Raw genomic sequence first — 21,608 nt, 5'->3', positions numbered from 1 at the left:
AGCGACTTTTGCCCCTGTAGCAACCAGTCAGTGACAGTTATGTGATCATTTGCCCAGCCTAACATTTGTTCAGGACCACGAGTATTTACACGCACGAAGCTGCACAGCGACTTTTGCGCCTGTAGCAACCAGTCAGTGACAGTTGTGTGATCATTTACCCAGCCTAACATTTGTTCAGGACCACGAGTATTTACACGCACGAAGCTGCACAGTGACTTTTGCCCCTGTAGCAACCAGTCAGTTACAGTTGTGTGATCATTTACCCAGCCTAACATTTGTTCAGGACCACGAGTATTTACACGCACGAAGCTGCACAGCGACTTTTGCCCCTGTAGCAACCAGTCAGTGACAGTTGTGTGATCATTTGCCCAGCCTAACATTTGTTCAGGACCACGAGTATTTACACGCACGAAGCCGCACAGCGACTTTTGCCCCTGTAGCAACCAGTCAGTGACAGTTGTGTGATCATTTACCCAGCCTAACATTTGTTCAGGACCACGAGTATTTACACGCACGAAGCCGCACAGCCACTTTTGCCCCTGTAGCAACCAGTCAGTGACAGTTGTGTGATCATTTACACAGCCTAACATTTGTTCAGGACCACGAGCCTCCCACCATATGGTATAAGTACATGTATCTGCAAATCACATACAGTATTAGAACGTTTGTTGTTACGTAACGAATGTCAGTGGTTTACCCCGATTTCCTCCAGCCACAGTGATGACCACGTTATAACTGAAAAACATCCTGAGTATGGCTTTAAACAACAGTCAGATCAAATCAAACACACCTGCAATTTAGACAACTCCGTCTTAATTATACGACAAACAACCAAGATCTGCGTGGTGTCCACCCACCACAATGCTTGCTGCCGTTGTATAAGAATGAATGAATGAATGCCTGGGGTTCAACGTTGTACCTAACAATTTTTCAGTGATAAGACGACGAGGAGTCATTAGGTGTTTGTACTTCTTGTGGCAAGAAGAGTCCATGCCGCCAAAGTGCTGCAGCCACTGAAGTATCATGCTGAAGACACCAGACATGACATCCCACCCAGTCACATTATACTGACACTGGGCCAACCAGTCCTGTTTCCTTGCTCTAACCTCTCAGTGCTGAGTGCCAAGCGAGGCAGCAACAAGTATCATTTTGAAGTCTTATGACCTGACCCAGGTTTCCACTATATAAGAGAAATATTCTTGAGTATGGCGCAACACAATCAAATAATACCATTATTTACAATCTCATTATTTGTGCTTCTGACAATGCATTTTTACCTACCAAACTTTAGGTGAAATACTGTAAATCAATAAATCCAACACTCAGGAAGACAATAATACATTACATCAGACATCATATAATATGAACTATACAATGTAATTCTGAGGCTTTCATAACGGAAAACAGGGTGGCTGCTAGCTTTATATCTGCATGGGGCTCAGTCGAGTCTAATAGACCACTGTATGAACTGGTTAAGCTGAGAGATATTGCCAGCTGAGGGCAGATACTGTCAGCTTGACCAAACACTGCCCCCCCCTCCCCCCCTCCAAAACACTTCCTGCAAATAAGTCACATTCACAAAGTTAGAGGACAGCAATGTGGGTGTTTTGTTAAAACAGGTTAGTGTTAATTTAGACATAGCAGCAGGACCAACTGCAGGTGTTAAGCCGGAAACTGTGTAAATGTGTAAGTGTAAATGATACTTGTTCCGTCGCTCTTTAGGAAAGATAGGAGAGGGTAATGCCACCAGCTGGTCAATTGACTAAATAACCCTTCAGTAATTCTCCATGTTTACCATTCCAGTTACCAAAACATTGATGCGTTACACTGTCTTAAACATAGCCTACCATTATTTGATAATGATATGTGACAAAGACCTATAATTGAAGAGAGCTATAACTGAGGAAAGCAATAAATCAAAAATATGGCAAAGCTGTAACCAAATATGCTTACAAACAAGTCTGTAAAATACCCATTCAGGAAGAAGTCAGGTTCAAAAGGAAAGGCAAGAGAAATACCACAGCAGAAAATAACCCATGCAGACAAGCAGTGAACAGATATAGTGTACTGAAACCTGTGAAGACTCTACAGTCAGCTGTGTTTTCAGGTGGTTTTTCCACCCTTTTACTTTTCACTTTATCCGTTTTACTACAGCTCATTCATCCATCACCTATTTCTGATCTTAAAGAGCCATGTCCACAATGTTACTGACAGCCTAAGCAATGTTCAGGCCTGATAACATTGGCTTCTCCCATCATGTTCGTCTATTGCTATTTGTCAAGTCCATACAGAAATCCACGAACATCCTCAACATAGTCTCTCTCTCTCACTAGTTCAGAATTCAACAGAAATCGCTCCAACAGTAGCGGCAGTGTGTGTCAGCTGCAGAGCTCTATGTGAGTTTCTTGGCCTTGTTGTACAGGGCGTCAACAACCTTTCCCATACTCTGAATCGTCTCCAGGGCGCTCTCGTAGGTTTTGTCCACCGGGGATTCATCAAACACGATCAAAACACCAGAGCCTTGGTCCAGAATACCTGAGAAAAAGACAGAGCTACAGCTAACCAAACTCGGAATAAATTTTAAGCTTAAGCTTTTAATGCCCAAAAATTGCTTGAAACTGCCATAACAAGGGAATTTTTTTCAATCAGGACATACTGAAGAAAAATATGCTTTAATCTGTTCATTTACTGTGACGGTCAAAAATATAAATTCAGTATCAGTGGAACACCACTGAAAATATATATATATATATATACATGTATATTCACAGGTTGAAGATATATGTATATAAAATTTTTTTTTTTTTTTTTTTTTTAGATTTTTTTCAACCGTTTAACTTTTGGGACCACTTTAGATGTCAATGATGCCACAAAATGTTTTTTAATCCAAAATAAATACTGCATCTAATGTTAAAATAGCTGTTTTCAAAAAAGAAAAAAATCATCGAAAGGTAAAAATATTAGAAAAACTTGGTTTCACTGTCATTCAACACTACTGACATGGTTCATAATAATGACCACAGAATTCAGGCACAGTATATGGTTCATGATTTATGCCATTTTCCTTACATTACATTGCCATATCTTGCTTATGCAACATCACAAACATAGAAAGCTATGCTTTTTCGATGCAGACATACATTTGGTATAGTGTTGTCTTTTGTATTAAATTCTATCACAGACATAACATTTAAACATGATATCTATGTATTCATTGTCTTACCATGGAACTTCTGGTCTAGAATCATCTGAGATAACTTCTTCTCTACAACACCCTGTAAAGTGAAAGTGAAAGGGTTGGTTTGTTACACATCATAGACTTCAGATTGGGAAATAATTGCACACAGATGGAAATACATGTAGAAGTATTATCAAACTTGTGTTAGGCACTACCTAAGATTAACACTGGGTTGTATTTATTTATTTTTTTATTTGATTGGTGTTTTACGGCGGACTCAAGAATATTTCACTTATATGACGGCAGCCAGCATTATGGTGGAAGGACACTGGGCAGAGCCCGGGGGAAAGCCACAACCATTTGCAGGTTGCTGGCAGATTTTCCCACATACACTCCTGGAGAGGAAGCCAGCATGAGGTTCAAATCCCAGAAAAGCACTAGTGATTATTTTTAAACCCAATACAAAATGAGCAGATAAACCTTTTGCCACCAGAGATATTTAATGAGATCATTCAGTCCAATGTACCTTTTTGCATAAAGCAAAGTCTAGGCTGTGCTCGCAAACCTTCCAGCTCTGAGAAAATTATGAAGAGGCTTTTATTGCAGAGGAATACAAAAACTATAGATAAAACAAGGCATTCAGAGAATCCCACCAGTTCACCAGCTATAGCAGTCAACTAGACAATGGAATCAGGATAAAGATAAAAGTTGTTAAGGGTTGTGGTGGTAAAGACGTGATCATGGAGAGCTTGTTCACAAAATTGAGGCAGTGGTCTTTGATATGCAAATTGTAAACTGCATGCAGCAATCCGCGAAGATTTCTAAAGCTGTGAATGGCTGAGCAAATGTTGAGATATGGTAGTAAAAAAACTTCACTGCGGGACATTCGAGCACCCACTGGCTGGAGTGGTCTTTGATGTGCCAATTGCTTCCCATCATTGGCTATCCGTGTACTATGGGTGGCCAATGCAGCGCTCTGATTGGCTGAGCAAATACTCAGCTGACTGCAGTCAATGTCTGCGTGGATGGTTTAAACATTCCGTCAAAGTATAGGAAGGCACATGCTTTGGCAAGTGTCATATGCTCCTAGTACTAATACAGATGTGGAAAGCTTTCAACAGATACTGTGTATACCAGATAAATTTACACAACATAGCTTAGACAAGGGAGCGAAAAAAAAAACCTTCCATCCTAATATGTGCATTTACACACCATACTTTAGAGTAGAGGGCTAAACAAAAAAGCTTAACCTTCAATCAATGAATGAGAGCCAATTATACATGTACAAGAGCCAAAAGAAAAAGCTTAACCTTCAATCCATGTATGAGAGTCTTTTATACATGTACAGGAGCTAAAAAAAAGCTTAACCTTCAATCCATGTATAAGAGCCTATTATACATGTACAGGAGCTAAAAAAAAAAAAAGCTTAACCAGGCACCATCACCGACTCAAACATTTCCCCGCTCCCTCAATACCTCGCCTTACTTCGTACAGGTGAGCTAATAATGGTGGAATGTTTCCCCAAAAGGGACATAACTCATTTTTAGGCTGACTATGTTTATTTTCAATAAGCTTCTTGATGAAAGCATAAAAATAAAAAAATAAAAAACAAAAAACCACTGATGTGAAGTATGTATCTGTTGAAAGACAAGGAAATACTGTCCATAAAAACAGATGGATTAACTTGTGATTCTTTATGAATTTTTTCAACGTAGTAAAATGCATTGAAGCTTAGGATTCTATAGTGGCCGTTTCTGCCCATATGGGGGTCCAGAGATGCCCCAACAGATTTTGACACTTAACACACATAGACTGTTAAACTTCATAATTCAAAATGCAGTCATATAGATCTATGAATGCATTCACTGAATGTACACTGAAACTATCTAAACATATGTATACGATGCCACTGATACCCTCACGGTCACTACAGATCACCGCAGAATCCGATGTTTTAAAACCATTTTACAGGGTTGGAAAAAACAAATTTAACTATTTTCCTGGACAATGTTTAATGGTCTTTTATCTGACCTATACTTAATGTTATCACTTTCTTTGCCTTAATGTTCAGATAAAAATGTTCATCAAATTTTATTATCAGAAATAAGTTTGTTTTCAAAATTTCTAGCCAACAATGACTATTGGTCAATGTTGACTGTTTGTCTAGAGGTAAAATAACTGGACTTACCACTGGCAATTTGATTAGATTGGCAACATGCTGTACCTGAGGAAAAAGAAAACAAAAAAGCATTAGTCTCACGTCTATCACTTCAATACCAGATCACTAGACCAGCAGCTGAATAACCGCAAGGAAGAATCTTTAGACGTGTAAAATTTTGCCCCCCAAAAAGTGTACTTTAAGAAACAAATACAGGCCGTGAGATATTACTTCTGGTGCTGAAACTTCCATCTTTCCCATAGAACATCATCGTACCTTCCACAGCAAACCTCAAAACCCCTTTCTAAGGTCAACAGAACTCTCAGAATGAGCTCAGTCAAAATCAATAACTTTGCCAAGGACAAAAGTTTCAGGCAAATTTCGCCTCTTCTTTATTTTATTTGATTGTTTCTCAACACTATTCTCAAGGATTAATCAGTTATATAATGGCAGTCAGTTTTATGGTGGTAGGAAACCTGGCAGTGTCAGAGGGAAACCCATGACCATCCGTAAGTTGCTGATAGACCTTCCCACATACAACTGGAGAGAAGCCGGCATGGGATAGGCAGGACTCACCACAACCACACTGGTGAGAGGCTCCTCTGTCATTCTGCTGCGCTAGCGGTATATCAGTACAGAGATTTCTGGATAAGTCAGAATGAATGAATGATTGCTTTGGGTTTAACACTGTATTTAGCAATTTTTCAGTCATATGACGATGAGGGGTCATTGGGTGTGTGTACACATACTGTGTCTTTTTGGGGCAGGGCAAGTTCATGTCGCCAAAGTGCTGCCTCCACTAAAGTATCATGTCGAAGACACCAGAGATGACACCCCACCCTGTCACATATACTGACACCAGTCATGTTTCCTTACTCTAACCTCTCAGTGCTGAGCGCCAGCAACAAGTACCCTTTTAAAAGTGTTTGGTATGACCCGACCCTGGTTAAACCCTGGGTCTCCTGATCATTACAACAGTCAGTTAACTGTGACATCCCTGTGCAAAACACTGCTACTGCTGCTACTGTTGCTGCGGCCTTCATATGTCACGATTCATGGTCAGACAGCACTACTGGTAGAATATCATTTTCTTTGCAATATTTGGCACCAAAACACATCCACAAACATAGTTCATAATATACGTTATCCACGGATTGAGAAGTGTACATGGGGATTTTAATTCAGACCCAGACAAAGGGTTAAAATTTCACACCAAGGGTTAAAATTCCCATATACCCTTCTCAACACACAGATAACGATTTTTACCCTACAATATTTAACAAATAGGAGCCAATCTTGCATATACGCAAAGCTGAGCTAAGAAAAAATCATGCTACATGTTGGTATGTTAACTGCAGACAACACTTGTATGGTGGAGTGATGTCATAATGACGTGCCATGGAAAGCAGTGTCAAAAAGAAAAATGATGTCGGCCTGCACAGTAATTTAGCTGCACAGGGTATAAATTTAGGGTCACAAAGATGACGTCAGCCAGCGCAGTAATTTAGCTGCACAGGGTACAAATTTAGGGTCACAAAGATGACGTCAGCCAGCGCAGTAATTTAGATGCACAGGGTACAAATTTAGGGTCACAAAGATGATGTCAGCCAGCGCAGTAATTTAGCTGCGCAGGGTACAAATTTAGGGTCACAAAGATGACGTCAGCCAGCGCAGTAATTTAGATGCACAGGGTACAAATTTAGGGTCACAAAGATGACGTCAGCCAGCGCAGTAATTTAGATGCACAGGGTACAAATTTAGGGTCACAGAAAAAGATGACGTCAGCCAGCGCAGTAATTTAGCTGCGCAGGGTACAAATTTAGGGTCACAAAGATGACGTCAGCCAGCGCAGTAATTTAGCTGCGCAGGGTACAAATTTAGGGTCACAAAGATGACGTCAGCCAGCGCAGTAATTTAGATGCACAGGGTACAAATTTAGGGTCACAAAGATGACGTCAGCCAGCGCAGTAATTTAGATGCACAGGGTACAAATTTAGGGTCACAAAGATGACGTCAGCCAGCGCAGTAATTTAGATGCACAGGGTACAAATTTAGGGTCACAAAGATGACGTCAGCCAGCGCAGTAATTTAGATGCACAGGGTACAAATTTAGGGTCACAAAGATGACGTCAGCCAGCGCAGTAATTTAGCTGCACAGGGTACAAATTTAGGGTCACAAAGATGACGTCAGCAAGCATAGTAATTCAGCTGTTCTGGTTTTAAATCTTATATACCCCATGTGGGCATGGTCTGTAGCCCTGACAAGTGTATGTATATACCCCATGTGGGCCTGGTCTGCAGCCCTGACAAGTGTATGTATATACCCCATGTGGGCATGGTCTGTAGCCCTGACAAGTGTATGTATATACCCCATGTGGGCATGGTCTGCAGCCCTGACAAGTGTATGTATATACCCCATGTGGGCATGGTCTGTAGCCCTGACAAGTGTATGTATATACCCCATGTGGGCATGGTCTGTAGCCCTGACAAGTGTATGTATATACCCCATGTGGGCATGGTCTGCAGCCCTGACAAGTGTATGTATATACCCCATGTGGGCATGGTCTGCAGCCCTGACAAGTGTATGTCAACAGTTTGACCCGCCTGATCAGCCAAAGACATTGAGAATCACAGATGATGTAGGGACAACTTTCAATATACACCACCCAATTGGCAGACAGACACTGTTACGGTGCAAAGGAACGTCTCTCCGTTGTCCATCTAGACGTAACACTTCTCTCAGACACAGTGCCTCACACAAACCTGGCCTGTACCTGACCGACAGCACCAAGCTACCTACATGTATTATCACAACTACCCATTCAGGGCCGTCATTATCATATGTTTGTTGGGCATAACTAGACAAAACCAGAAAGGGCCCAGTTTTTCTTAAATATAGTTTTCTCTCCATGTTAAATTTTTTAAAATCCATATCTTTGTCATTGGCCAGAAGAGAAAACAAGGCATTCATGGATACAATTGGCTAGCCTGATTGAGCAGTTTGTAAAACTGCATATGTTCAAGTCATGTGATACATTCAAATATTGACCTCTAAACTTAAAAAAAGGTAGAATGATTGACACTGTTATATAGAGATTATCCTCTAATTATATAGTGCTAAGATTCTGCCATTAAATCAATAAAAAACAAACAAAATTATTATACCGTCACAACTATGACTCTTTACCATATGCATAAGGATTGCGGAGCTCTGGTTTCGTATGTTATGGAGTTGCAAATCACTGTGGTGGTAAATGACACTGTGGGGAGTTCGTGCACAACTTTACCACAGAGGCCGTTAATATGCAAACTGAGAACTGCATTTGTCAATCCATGTACTACAGCAACTGCAACCCTGTGAACAGCTAAGCAAAATGTTGAGCTATGAGGTAAAAGACTTCCTTGGTCTTTGATATGCAAATCACTACCGATGATTGGTTATCTGTGTATTATCGGTGGCCACTGCAACCCTATGATAGGCCAAAAACTTTAACCAAACTGGACACCAAAAGCATCTGATCTCCCTCTCACAATACCTCTCATTACTTCGCAAGGTGAGCAAAAAGTACATGCCAACAGACCCTGTTTTTCTGATAGCATCGGATGGCCTGGTCACACCTAACTCAGCATTAGACCCTGCAACCTTTGTATAGTTAAAATCCAACTTTTTATTATCAAGCACTTCACATATCTGAACCGACCTGCACCCTGGAGAAGGGCTCGATAATTCTGCAGAGATTCTGCTCCAGAAGGTTGTCGTAGAGTGTTTTGAGATGGGCATTCACAATGGGGTCATCTACCAGCTCAGTTTTATACACAGACAATGTCTGCAACAGAAATGCATAAATAAGTACCAGTCATCGTCATCATCATCATCATACACACCAGTCTCTGACTGACTGACACACTGATTAAGATGTAATGATTCTTTATCTAGCCACTGGTGGTCATTTGAGAACTCTAAAGTTGGAAGAGAGGAAATTTCAGAACAAGGCACTTCACCAAACTGTTCTTGAACAGAAATAAATGCATACAATTTATTCATTTATTTGAAGTGAAGAATATTTCAATTATACAACGACAGCCAGCATAATAGTGGGAGAAAACCAGTCAGAGCCCCGAGGAAACTCACAATGCCACATAAGACCGGAGAAGAAGCCAGCATGAGCTGAACTTGAACTCAAAATGCATTTAGATACACTGTATTTACAGCTGCACTTTATGTCCCATACGGAGTTTGTTCTGCTGAGATGTCAAAACTTTTTCTTTGCTCTTTTCTCATAAAAGAGCTTACAACTTAACCTAATGCAGAAATTGTGAAATACAAATGCTTAGCAATAACCAGCTAAAAACCTTACAAAATCTACAGTACATACATACAAAGACAATAAACTAAATTGAGAGAAAGACGAGTGACCAATATGACACACATGCCAACTATAAAACCCTCAATGGTTGTTAGGAAGAGAGAAGTACCCCAATTCTTTAATCTTTTCAATCGCCTATGCAACCAACAGTATTGCAACCAGTAGTATAAAAACATTCTGCAACAACTATGGCGTGCAGAGAAATAATTTGTGCAGCTTCATAAAGTTAGCATCTTTATGAACACCAACAAATCATTTTCACAACACCTATATGCATAAAGGCCACTCAAAATATGTGCTATAGAGGTCAAAAAGGTCGAAGATCTACAGTATAACAAAACTCACCTTTTGGAAGTCTGCAAGAGACCGTTTATGACTGGCTTGAGCTATACTCTTCATAGCCTCTATGTTTGGTCCCGCGTATTTCAGTGCTAATTTACCACTGACTATGGCCTGTACCTCATCTGCCCTGTAAACAACATCATGTATTAGACATTGAAAAATCAATTACATTTCTCGAAATAAACTCTCTTTAAGGATATTGAAAGTCTTAAAAAAAAAAAAAATAAACCTACTACAAACTTCAGGTACTGTAATTCTTCAACCTTTTCGCATGTTTGCAAAGTGTTTATTCAAGAATATTCTGAAGGTATTATTCTTTGTAGACTGATAAAATTCTACTCTTTGTGGAACTGACCAATTTCAAGTTGCTGTTTCACTCGCTAAAAGGTTGAGGAATACATGATTTAGGATACAGCTATTGTCATGGATTTCAATGACCTGTCAATGAACTTGAACAGGTTATACCAAATATAAATAAATTAAAAGTATCTCTGTAGACAAAACATTATGGTGGATAAATTACATTCAATGTAGCCCTTACTCATGAGAAAAGGTTGAATAAATGGCGTATTTTATGTATATCAGCTTACAGGTTTAACATGATCTTGCAGAGTAACATGTATTTGAGAGCGATGATGGCTTTGGGACTGTCTATGGAGTCATATCCTTCAAATGCCTCGTAGAAATAGGAGTATGCCGTCTTAAAGTCTCGCTCATCGGCAGCGTGGAGGATGCCTGTAGAAACCAAATGACAACTGATTCAAAGAAGGTGGCACTGCACAGAAAGTACATGTATAACAGACAAAAGCTAAATACACCCTGAAGGAGAATTCTAATGGCTTTCGATCTGAAACCGAAGTTATGGGACCATAAAACACAACTGTGGTGATTATGTTAACATTTACTGCTGTGTCGGAGGAATACTTTTGGTCTGATCTGTTGCAAAAAAATAAACCTGTGTTTCAAATAAACGTGTCTGTGACTATTTCAAATAAATGTGTCTGTGACTATTTCAAATAAACGTGTCTGTGACAGTTTCAAATAAACGTGTCTGTTACTGTTTCAAATAAACGTGTCTGTCATTGTTTCAAATAAACATGTCTGTTACTGTTTCAAATAAACGTGTCTGTTTCTGTTTCAAATAAACGTGTCTGTCACTGTTTCAAATAAACGTGTTTCAAATAAACTTGTCTGTCACTGTTTCAAATAAACTTGTCTGTGACTGTTTCAAATAAACGTGTCTGTTACTGTTTCAAATAAATGTGTCTGTTACCATTTCAAATAAACATGTCTGTTACTGTCTCAAATTTTCGTCCCACAAACGAAAACAACACCAATCGTTTGAAATATTGCAGACAAAAGGCAGACAATTTATGGGGACGCTCACCATGTGTATGATCTAGAGCTATTTTCACATAACTTTGTAAATCAATATTTCTTTAACTTTTCACGTAAATGACGTTGCCTTATGTGAGTATAACCCAGATGTCTTTTATGCAAAAAGTTACAAGAAATATCAGTTACGAAGTTTTGTGAAAGTGGCCCTTGGCCATGTTTCATTCATCTGACCGTCAATGATGTTATAAAGCTGTTACATTTTCTTAAACATGAATCACCGGGATCACTGTTCAAAATATTAGAAAAAACAAAGGTGAGACAAACTACGGATACAGCCGTCTAACATTATATTGGAGAATTATGAAGATTTATATTTCGTCAACAATCTGATACAATGCCACACCACCACCACCACCACCAAGACAAACCTGATGACAGCAATTTTAACAAAACTGAAAGAAGGTGTTACCAATCACTTTTAATTTTAACGTTGATGAATTCACAGAAAATTGAAACATTCTCTTTAACATAAATCAATTTCTTCCTTGTCGTTAGACTGTGTATTCAAGAATTTTTCACTTTTGGTGCCAGATATCTGACAGACATCCAGCAACCGAAGCAATGTGTGCTGTGATTCAACATGCAACCTCACTGGTTAATGGACCATCAGTTACAAGGAATATGGACCTAAAACTTGGCTAATGAGTAAACTTAGAGCTCACAATGTCACTAAATGCTGTATTACAGTACGCGATCAGCAGAGCAAGACAGTTTGCATTATGGAGCTTCTGCTGTAAGTTAGCCTTCCTTTTTGTTATGATATTCTTCAAACCAGAAGGTAAGAAAAGCAATAAAACATGGCTTGGAGGGGGGAAATTCACCCAACTGTCAAATACACCATCCCTCCGACGTTAGATGGTGCTTCTCACTTCAGTCGAAAGGGCAGGCGCAGGACACATTCATCGCACCAGATCTGGTGTGGGAACGTCATAACCCACCTCACGCTATTGTTTCCGACTTTCTTGTAATTTATGTAACCGCTACAGCTACCGATGTGCGTAGTTTTGTGACACCACAGTTGTGCTGTACGTTGTGACGTCAAATTCTAGCGTTGGGACGTCACAACAACCCTTTCATATGTCATACCTCGTTCATACTGTAGACTCCTCCCACTGCGAAAGTGTTACTATTCAGAAACGACCAATTGTAAGACAGATAGATTGGTAATGTACTGGAATTCTTTTAATTTTTGGTATATCTAGTCTGCTCCTTTTAGCTGATACACATGTGAATATAACAGGGATACACAATTTCTCTTTTCTCACATGATTAGTCCATCTAATGAACAACATCTACATATCTTTTCTTTTAAAAAAAACTTAGGTAATTTTTGGCTCTTTTATACTACTAACATTGGTCCTAAAAATGAAAAGAATTACCTGACGTCACATTCAAGGGAACCAGACAGTCTAATCTAGACAATCACAAAATTTACCCACTTTGTCAAAAGAGCGACACAAGTTTAAAGGGAGGTAACTGTGGGATTGTGAACACAAGATGTGTGTTTTATGTGTGTTTTACCTGACTGGTTGTCTAGGGCCGCCTGAAGTTTGGGGGGACAGTATATACCATTGGCTGTTGTACGACCTGATGTCAAGGCAGCTCTGAAATGAAACATATACTTCCATTATGTATATTATGTGGCATAATTTGGTAATACACCAGCTATCAACATTTCAACACACTTCACAGAAAAAAAAAAAAAAAATATATATATATATATATATATATATATATATATATATATATATATATTATGGAGGAACATTTATCTTTACGCTAGCTAAGCATCAGACAAGTGGACTTCTTTACATGTATCTACCAGGCTTTGGGCAGATGAAAGAGGGTGGCGTAGACTTTACTCGTATTTACCTGGCTTTGGGAAGATTACTGAGGGCGTGGTAGACTTTACTCTCCAGTAATTGTACTTCAACCAGCAGAGCCTTGTCATCGAGCTTCTTCAACTCGCGTAACAAATTGGAGCCTGTAAAATAACGTCACAGGAAAATAAGAACAGTTTAGACTATAGTGCATATTCAGACACACCAATGAAACTGCCTAATATCAAAAATACCTCCACAAAACAACTTAAAAGTCAGCTAATATAATCACTGGCCCGTCTGACAAAATTTTACTTGATTTGATCTGTGTTTTACGCCATACTCAAGAATATTTCACTTATACTACAGCGGCCAGCATTAAGGTGGGAGGAAACTGGGCTAAACCCACGACCATCCGCAGGAACTAACAGCGATCGCATTGTTGAGGGGCTTCTGGGGTCATTACATTGCGCTATCATTTATTTATTTTATCGTAAATTCATTTATTTATTTATTTGAATAGTGTTTTATGCCGTGCTCAAGGCTATTTCAGCGGAGGAAAACAGGCAGAGCCCAGGGGAAACCCATGACCATCCACAGGTTGTTGGCAGACCTTCCCACTTACCTGTTTAACAAAAGATCTAAGGCTAATCTTCTACACTTACATGTAACTCAGTAATAGCTGATTAGTGAGCTTGTCTCGCCTGTTTTACAAAGGAAATATTTGGCTATCCGCAAAGCTTTTTGTCTTAGATTTTGAAAGATATAGCACAAACTCCTTAGTTACATCTGAGGGTAGCTGAGAGGAAACCAATTCATCTTCAGAAGTCTTATGAATCAGCCAAATGACTAACAGCCATAGATTTAGATGGGAATTTTGTGAAATGGGCCCAGGGGCTATGTCTAGAGCTGCTTTAGTTCTAGAAAATACCCTGGCTTCCAAACTATGCAACCTGTATTACCTGATAAAAAGTAATTTCAACCAAATAGGATGGTTTACAGCTAGACAGTTGTGTTATTTATATGTATATTTTATTAGTAAACCATTCTAGTTTTAATACAGCTTCATCAGTTTGGATCGGCCCTGATAGCACAGTTGGCAGAGCGTTTGCATTGGGCAGGTCCAGGGTCAATCCTGGGTTGAGTCACACCTAAGGCTTTAAAAGAGGAAGTTGTAACTTTCTCGTTTGGTGTTCAGCATGAAGGGGATAGTGCAACCACTGGTTGACCCGTATCAGTATAATGGCTCCGGCGGGGTGGCTACTTGCCTTCGTAAGGCATCGTAGTGAAGCAGCACTAGATAAAAGAGCGGTGGAAATCCATCCTGCAGCAAGGAGGCACATTTCATGCACTCTACAGATTCCTTCGTCGTCATATGACTGAAAAACTGTTAAGTACGGCGTTAAACCCCAAGCACCTACTCACTCACTCATCAGTCTGGGACCCCAAACACTTTCCAGAACTAAATTTATTTATTTATTCCATTGTTGTATAAAGCCATACTCAAAAATATTTCACTTATATGACAGCAGCCAGCATCTTTTTGGGGAGAAACCAGGCAGAGTCCAAGGGAAACCCACAACCATGCGCAATCCCATGTCTTACTGGGGAGGAAGCTAGTATGAGCAACCGCATGGATTAGAGGCTAATGAATTATTGTGCTGTGCTGGATCACTAACAACTTGGCCACAGAGGCCCCTCAGGACCTAAAATGGCTAGTACATGAACATGCATTACAATAACACTGACCTAACCACAAAGACGCCCCCCCCCCCCCCCACCGAACTCACCTAACTGTAATGCTGCACTGTAGTTTTTGGTATGATAATACAACGATATTAGCCGAGCCTGTGGAAACGAAAAAAGATCCAATATTTGAAAAAGAAAAAAAAAAATTTATAAGATTTCATCAATGAAAATTTGGAACTGGAATTAAAAGTGCAAGCTTTTACAATTTCCTTTTTAACCTCAAGAACCAATTCGTGGCTTAGTTTTGTAGAAGTATTGCTGTTTTACGCCATATTCGAGAATATTACACAGAATGGAACGGCATTATGGTGGAAGAACCCGGGGGAATTCACAACCATCTGCAGATTGCTAGAAAACCTTCCCACGTACTGCCGAAGAGGAAGCCAGCAAGAGCTGGACACAAGCGACACCACTGGTGAAAGGCTCCTGGTCACTGCCACCTCAGCCACAGAGGCACCTTGTGGGAATAAGTTTTAATGTATCAAATTTGACAATGCTTTCAGTTTTCATAGACTGCATACTCTTCAGCTAAACATCCAAACTACTCCCGTATCTCGCCTCACTGGTCATAATTAGGCTAGATTTAGTGACAGTCTACACTTGTATTTTAGAAACCTGCTCCAGTAAGTCTTTTTCGCAGAATTTCAAGACATTTGCATCAGACGTCCAGTTGTTTTCATTCCTATACTTAGGTAACATGAATTTATCATGGTATACAGGCGAGATGATTCTAAAAATCAAAAAAAAATAAATAAATAATGAAAATACACCCTTTTATCTTGTGTGACCTCAATGTTTTATAATTTTCCTGTCTTTCAATGACATGAACACATATTAATCAGGAAAACCTGCTGGGACAGTGTACATTTCTTAAAAACAGAACTGGAAATCAAACTTTACATTTTGTCTGATCTTGATATTTTCATAATTTTCCTGTTTTTCAAGGCTTTCTGATCATCTAAATAGGTCTTTAACAGAAAAAATTGTCAAGAGTCAACATTTTTGACAAATTAGACAATTTTCACGTTTTATTTTCATAACTTCCTCCTACATTGAAAATGATGTATTGTTTAGGTATGTGTATCACCTTTGTTATTACATTTTGCTATTTCATACCCAGGTGTTATCACATCACAAAACAAACATTTCGTTTCAGGACAATCCAATCTGAGCTCAGCAGGATGATCTCTTTAAGCATGTTTAGCCCACTTTCACCACTCCTATGTTGCGTAAACAAGACACCCCATCGCACAAGGCGTCATCAACACCACGATAAATACACAAGACAGTGAAAGCCTGCAGCTAAAAGCATTGCTTAAAGTTGTTTAGATACACAAAATCATGATCTGTCTAAATATAAATAATTATAACAGATATAATAACAGATTATGGCACAGTGATGGTTGAATAACATAAATACTGTTCTTGTAAAAGATGAAAATGATCCCCTCCCCCCACCCACTGAACTCAAACAATATTTCTGGTATTCTACCCTTCAATGTGTAACCTGCCCATAAAACATCAATTAAAACTGGTGTGGCCTTACCTCTAGTGCTTGTCTAAGGAATGTCCTCTTCTCATCTTTGGCCCACTCAATGCACTCCTGACAGAGACCAACCTAGGCACAGCACAACACAGATCAAGGTTCAAATATAAAATTCTGCTTAAGTTTGCTATTAAATTATCTTCGTTGAATTTTAACACATTTCTGCAGTTATTATCCTAATTCCTTAATCTTTTCGCATATGAAAGAGCAAGTTAAAGTGCAATTTATGCGCATCTTTAATCTGATTATGGAGACAATAGTACATTTAAGTATAAGATTATATACACAGAGGGATGCCTTCAGAATATGCTTGAATAAACATCAACACATACAATAAACAATAAAGGTTGAAATAGTGCATTGACAATATCAAAAACAGCTCGCAAACATGCGAAAAAGGTAGAACAATTACAGTAACGCGTAATCCGTGACAGCCAATGAAATACCATGGCAAACGAGTACGAAGTTCCATTGGAGGAGTAGAAAAATTTGCCTGACCTCCTTGCCTGTTGCCGCCTCCATGTCAAGGAACTCATCGACCAGGGCTCGCACCAGCTTGGCTGCCTTGGCCTTACTGACCTGGTTCAGGAATGGCCGAGTGAATTTGATCAGGCCTGCTAACTCTGAAACATTACAGGGGAACAACATACAAGCTGTCAAGGCAAACACTGTAATTTATGTATTTATTTGACTTGAGTACTCAGAAATACTTCACTTTAATATACAACGACAGCCAGCATTGTGGTGGGAGAAAACTGGGCAGAGCCCACAGGAAACCCATGACCATCCACAAGTTGCTGTCAGACCTGCCAACGTAAGACTGGATACGAGGTCAGCATGATATGGAAAATGAGAGACTCTTGAGTCATTTTTCTGCACTAGTATGCTAGCCAGCCATTAGTCCACTGGAGCCATCTAACACTGTACCTGTAATTAAATTTGTCTAGTTATTTCATTGGCTTATTTATTTCAGTCTTGTTTAATTTATTTATATATTTGATTGTTGTTTTACACTGTACCCAAGAATGATGCACTTTCACTTATGCGACGGCGGCCAGCATAAAGGTAGGAGGAAACCGGGAAGAGCCAAGAGGAAACCACGACTATCTGCAGGTTGCTGCAAGACTTTCCCACATACAGCCGGAGAGGAAGCCAGCTTGAGTTGAACATGGACTCACAGCGGCCGTATTGGTGGAAGGCGCCTGGGTCATTGCACTGCACTGGCCTGCCATCCCTCTCGGCCACGGAGGCCCTTGTGTGTGTGTGTGTGTGTATGTGTATGTGTGTGTGTGTATATGTATGTGTGTGTGTGTATGTATGTATGTATGTATGTATGTATGTATGTATGTATGTATGTATGTATGTATCTATGTATGTATGTATCTATGTATGTATGTATGTATGAATGAATGAATGAATGAATGAATGTATGAGTGTATGTATGTATGTATTTATGCATGCTTGAGGCTCTATATCATATGATGACGATGAGTCATTAAAGGTGTGTATATATACAGTTGTTTTCCTGTGGTAGGGTGAGGTCACCAAAGTGCTGCCACCACAGGTAGTATCATGTCAAAGACACCAGAGATGACACCTCCCCGTGTCACATAATTCTGACAACAAGCAACTGGTCTTGTTTTCTTGCTATAGCCTCTCAGAACTGAGTACCAAGCGAGGCAGCAACAAGTACCGTCGGGTCATACCAAAGACTTTAAAAATGGTACTTGTTGCTGCCTCACTTGGCACTCAGCTTAGAGCAAGAAAACAGGACTGAGTGGCTGGGTGTCAGTATAATGTGACAAGGTGAGGTGTCATGTCCTGTGGATTAGCTCTTACCACCGAAGGGGTCAATGTTGTAAACTATTTGACTTTTAAATATGACACACATCAGATTTATGGGTCGAGTTCTTGGAGAAAACCATCACTTAGGTCCCTGAAAGCTGCTAACTGAGTTACTGTAATTCTTCAACCTTTTCACATGTTTGCAAAGTGCTTATTCAAGTTATACTTGTTATGACGCCCTGAAACTGGCCAATCTAACCAACGTAGTTTTGTTTCAAAATCAAATTAAAAATGTGCATAAATTGCAATGAAACAGAACCGTAGCAAGGATTAATGGAAGGCACGGGGGATGAGTGTACTGGCCGTAACAGACAGGTGTCCGCGGTCCACCGGCTTCCAAGAACTGGTCATCGCTGGAGATGGCTATGTTGCGGTTTAGATCTAGTTTAAGTTACGGTTTATATAGATTGTCAATATTAATACCGTGTCACCCATGGACCTCCACTGATAATAAAACATGGATATTTTCACATACATGTAAGCCTTGTCTGCAGATACTGCATAAGTATCGCATTAAATTTATTTCTTAAAGGGAAAGAACTTTTTTTAAAGTACTCCTTAGCAAACAGCCTATTAACTTAAGACCAAAACAATACAAAATTCTTTTATGTATGTTTATCTTTTTGATTTATTTTACTTTTCGTGATTTCCACTACATCAAATACAAATAGCACCATGGAAATGAATTTTATTTGTTCGGGAATTATGACTAACAGTACTGAGTATTAAAGGCATTTGAAACAAAACAAGGTGACTGACATCACTTAAGTCAATGAGTTAAGTTACTTGTAAAATTCATACCATTAGAATCAAATGCATTTTTTCATTTTTGAATAACAAAAAAGTCAAATTCATTTTCTTGAATAGTTTTGACTGGTCTGCTTGAGGAGAACTTTGTATAATGATTTTCTTATCCTATAATACTGACTCATGAGTTTCAGGCCGCACATTGTGGTTCAAGTTTAATTGTTGTGCAAACTTGTCGATGCAAGCTTGTCGATCCAGGTTTAAATCTACTTTCAGGGTAAGAAATGTGAGGCTAACTAAGGTTTACGATTTTATAGTTACTCTTCGATACCTGGAGGGGAAAAAGTCATCCTGCAATAGGAAGAGTTATTCAGTGAATATGATATGACAAGCCGATGATAGTATTTACAATACTGTTTGGCCGAAAAGGACAGCAACTCGATTAAAGTGTGTTTTTAGAGGCAGGACGCACAATGGTGTGGCTTCACAGAGGCATGGCGGACCTCTCAATAGACATGGTGCTGCACCATGCGATGAACTGCTAACTAGCTGCTCTTTAATATGCAAAAAGGTTGAGAAATTATGGTATGTTAATACTGTCTGTAAGTCTTGTAACAGTTGACAATGAGGAATGCTGATCAGAATGGCTCTAATTCATAATTCAGTTCAGATAATATACCTTCTGCTTGCCCAGTTTTGGAGAAAAGAGATCCCAGATCTAGGATAGCCTGCTCTTTTGTCTTCACATCTTCCTCTGAGTTTACATCTTTCTTCACTAAAAGAAAAAAAAAAGTTACAAGATTTTTACATAACATTGCAATAAAGCAATTCTAATCCCATACTCTTGCAAATGGTTGATCAATTCCAGTAGACAGTGCCTAATCCAGTCCGATGTCCAGAAGATGCAAATCCAAACATAAGTTAAAAAGTGACTTTTGGTGCCATGGGACATGTGATTTACTACTATTTAAGCATTTGCATGAAAAGTTATAGAATCAAACCCTGAGGTTAACTGATATAAGGCTCTATATAACCCGTTATGTGTGACCATTTGCCAACTACCACACTGTTGACAAGCTGGCCCATTAACAGAACCAGTAAAGTGTTTCTCCTATACAAAATCAGTACTTGTTGTCAACACAGATAGTAGGAAAATAAGCCTGGAAATAATTTTTAAGTTTTTTACAAGATATAATAGTAAATCTTCCAGCTATTCACATTATTTTAGAAAGTTACACTGTTATTTACATGTACATGGCAGTTTTGTCCCGCCCTTAACAGCGGGCTCCTGAGAAAACACTTTTTGGTGCAGGACATTGTCCTTGTCCTCTTGCTTGTTTCCAGGTTTGCTAAGCAGACTGTCATCTATATATATATATATATATATATTGCTAAGTACGCTTCACCCTATTATATGCAGCTTTGCTGGACTTGAGACGTAGGGACGGACTCTGATGAATGTCAGAATTTTAAAATATGGGCATCTATATGGAATATGTAAATGTCATCTGATGTGGAAAAGTTGTCACTTGTCATATCCTTAAGTTTTTTCCTTCCATGTAATTGACAGTTGTGACCTTTGGAAGCCTTCACAACTATAATAAATCTATTCTAAATCAAGTAGGATGGTATGGTGGCAGGTCTTTAGGTTGAGGTATTTTATTTGCGCGAGACTTGTTCGACGACAAAGACAATCGACATGTACCTACATTGAGTACGACATTAACATTGTAAGCATCAAGGCTCTCACGATGCTAGGCCAGTACAAGAGAAGGCGTCTTCAGAGGTTCATTGTGAAAATCAGATTCTTCAATTATCTGATATGAATTCGTTAATCATGTGAATCCCAATATATCATTAGATTAGTTTTTTTCAAAATTTCGTACAAGAGTACACTCCTGATTTCGCCGTTGTTGGACAATGACATGATCGCGAAATCTGGTATCTTGATAATCTAGGAACAAATGAAGTAAGAGTGATTCAGCCGTTTTTCGTCATCACTCTACAAAGCCAATGAGGACAAATTTTGGCATCAACTGATTTTATTCATTTATTCCATCCAAACACTCACCAAGACCGTAAAGAATTTCGATTGCGCCTTGCTTATTTGTGACACTAAGGGCTTGAGCACGCTCAAGTTCGGTTGTCGCTTCTTCCATTTTCATGTTGCTTTCTTCTTGAGGCTAGTACATGTACGTAGGTGACTGATTGCTTGTAAAATAGTACTGTTGTAAAATAGCGAACTGGGAATAGAAATGAAGTCTAAAGACGGAGGGCATGCTTTACTTGTCGTAGACGTTTCCATAAAACTGCCCCTTTTTCCTACTACTAACAAAATCATTGTTATCTATTACAAGAGTTGTCTTAGAACAAGAAAATTCACGTAATAGATGAAGTGAGGAAATTGTGTCCGTTTCCGATTTATTTTACTAAAGCACCAAACCGGAAATGTTTTATT

General features: G+C 39.2%; 1 protein-coding gene across 1 annotated transcript; it reads right to left on the bottom strand.

The window, feature by feature from the left end:
- Window positions 1–1,329: 1,329 nt before the first annotated feature.
- On the bottom strand, window positions 1,330–21,353 carry LOC135477518 (26S proteasome non-ATPase regulatory subunit 11-like). Its single transcript, XM_064757652.1, has 13 exons — window positions 21,222–21,353; window positions 19,830–19,925; window positions 17,057–17,181; window positions 16,559–16,630; window positions 15,054–15,111; window positions 13,316–13,427; window positions 12,965–13,047; window positions 10,636–10,780; window positions 10,049–10,172; window positions 9,038–9,163; window positions 5,367–5,402; window positions 3,224–3,275; window positions 1,330–2,535 (listed from the first exon to the last, which is right to left on the bottom strand). Exons 1-13 carry the CDS (start codon window positions 21,313–21,315, stop codon window positions 2,393–2,395), a joined length of 1,266 nt encoding a protein of 421 aa, XP_064613722.1. The 5' UTR covers window positions 21,316–21,353; the 3' UTR covers window positions 1,330–2,392.
- Between the last annotated feature and the right edge of the window lie 255 nt (window positions 21,354–21,608).

This window comes from Liolophura sinensis, chromosome 11 (genome assembly GCF_032854445.1).
Source record: "Liolophura sinensis isolate JHLJ2023 chromosome 11, CUHK_Ljap_v2, whole genome shotgun sequence".
NCBI classification, from domain to species: domain Eukaryota; kingdom Metazoa; phylum Mollusca; class Polyplacophora; order Chitonida; family Chitonidae; genus Liolophura; species Liolophura sinensis.
This window is presented reverse-complemented; position numbering and strand designations above follow the sequence as displayed.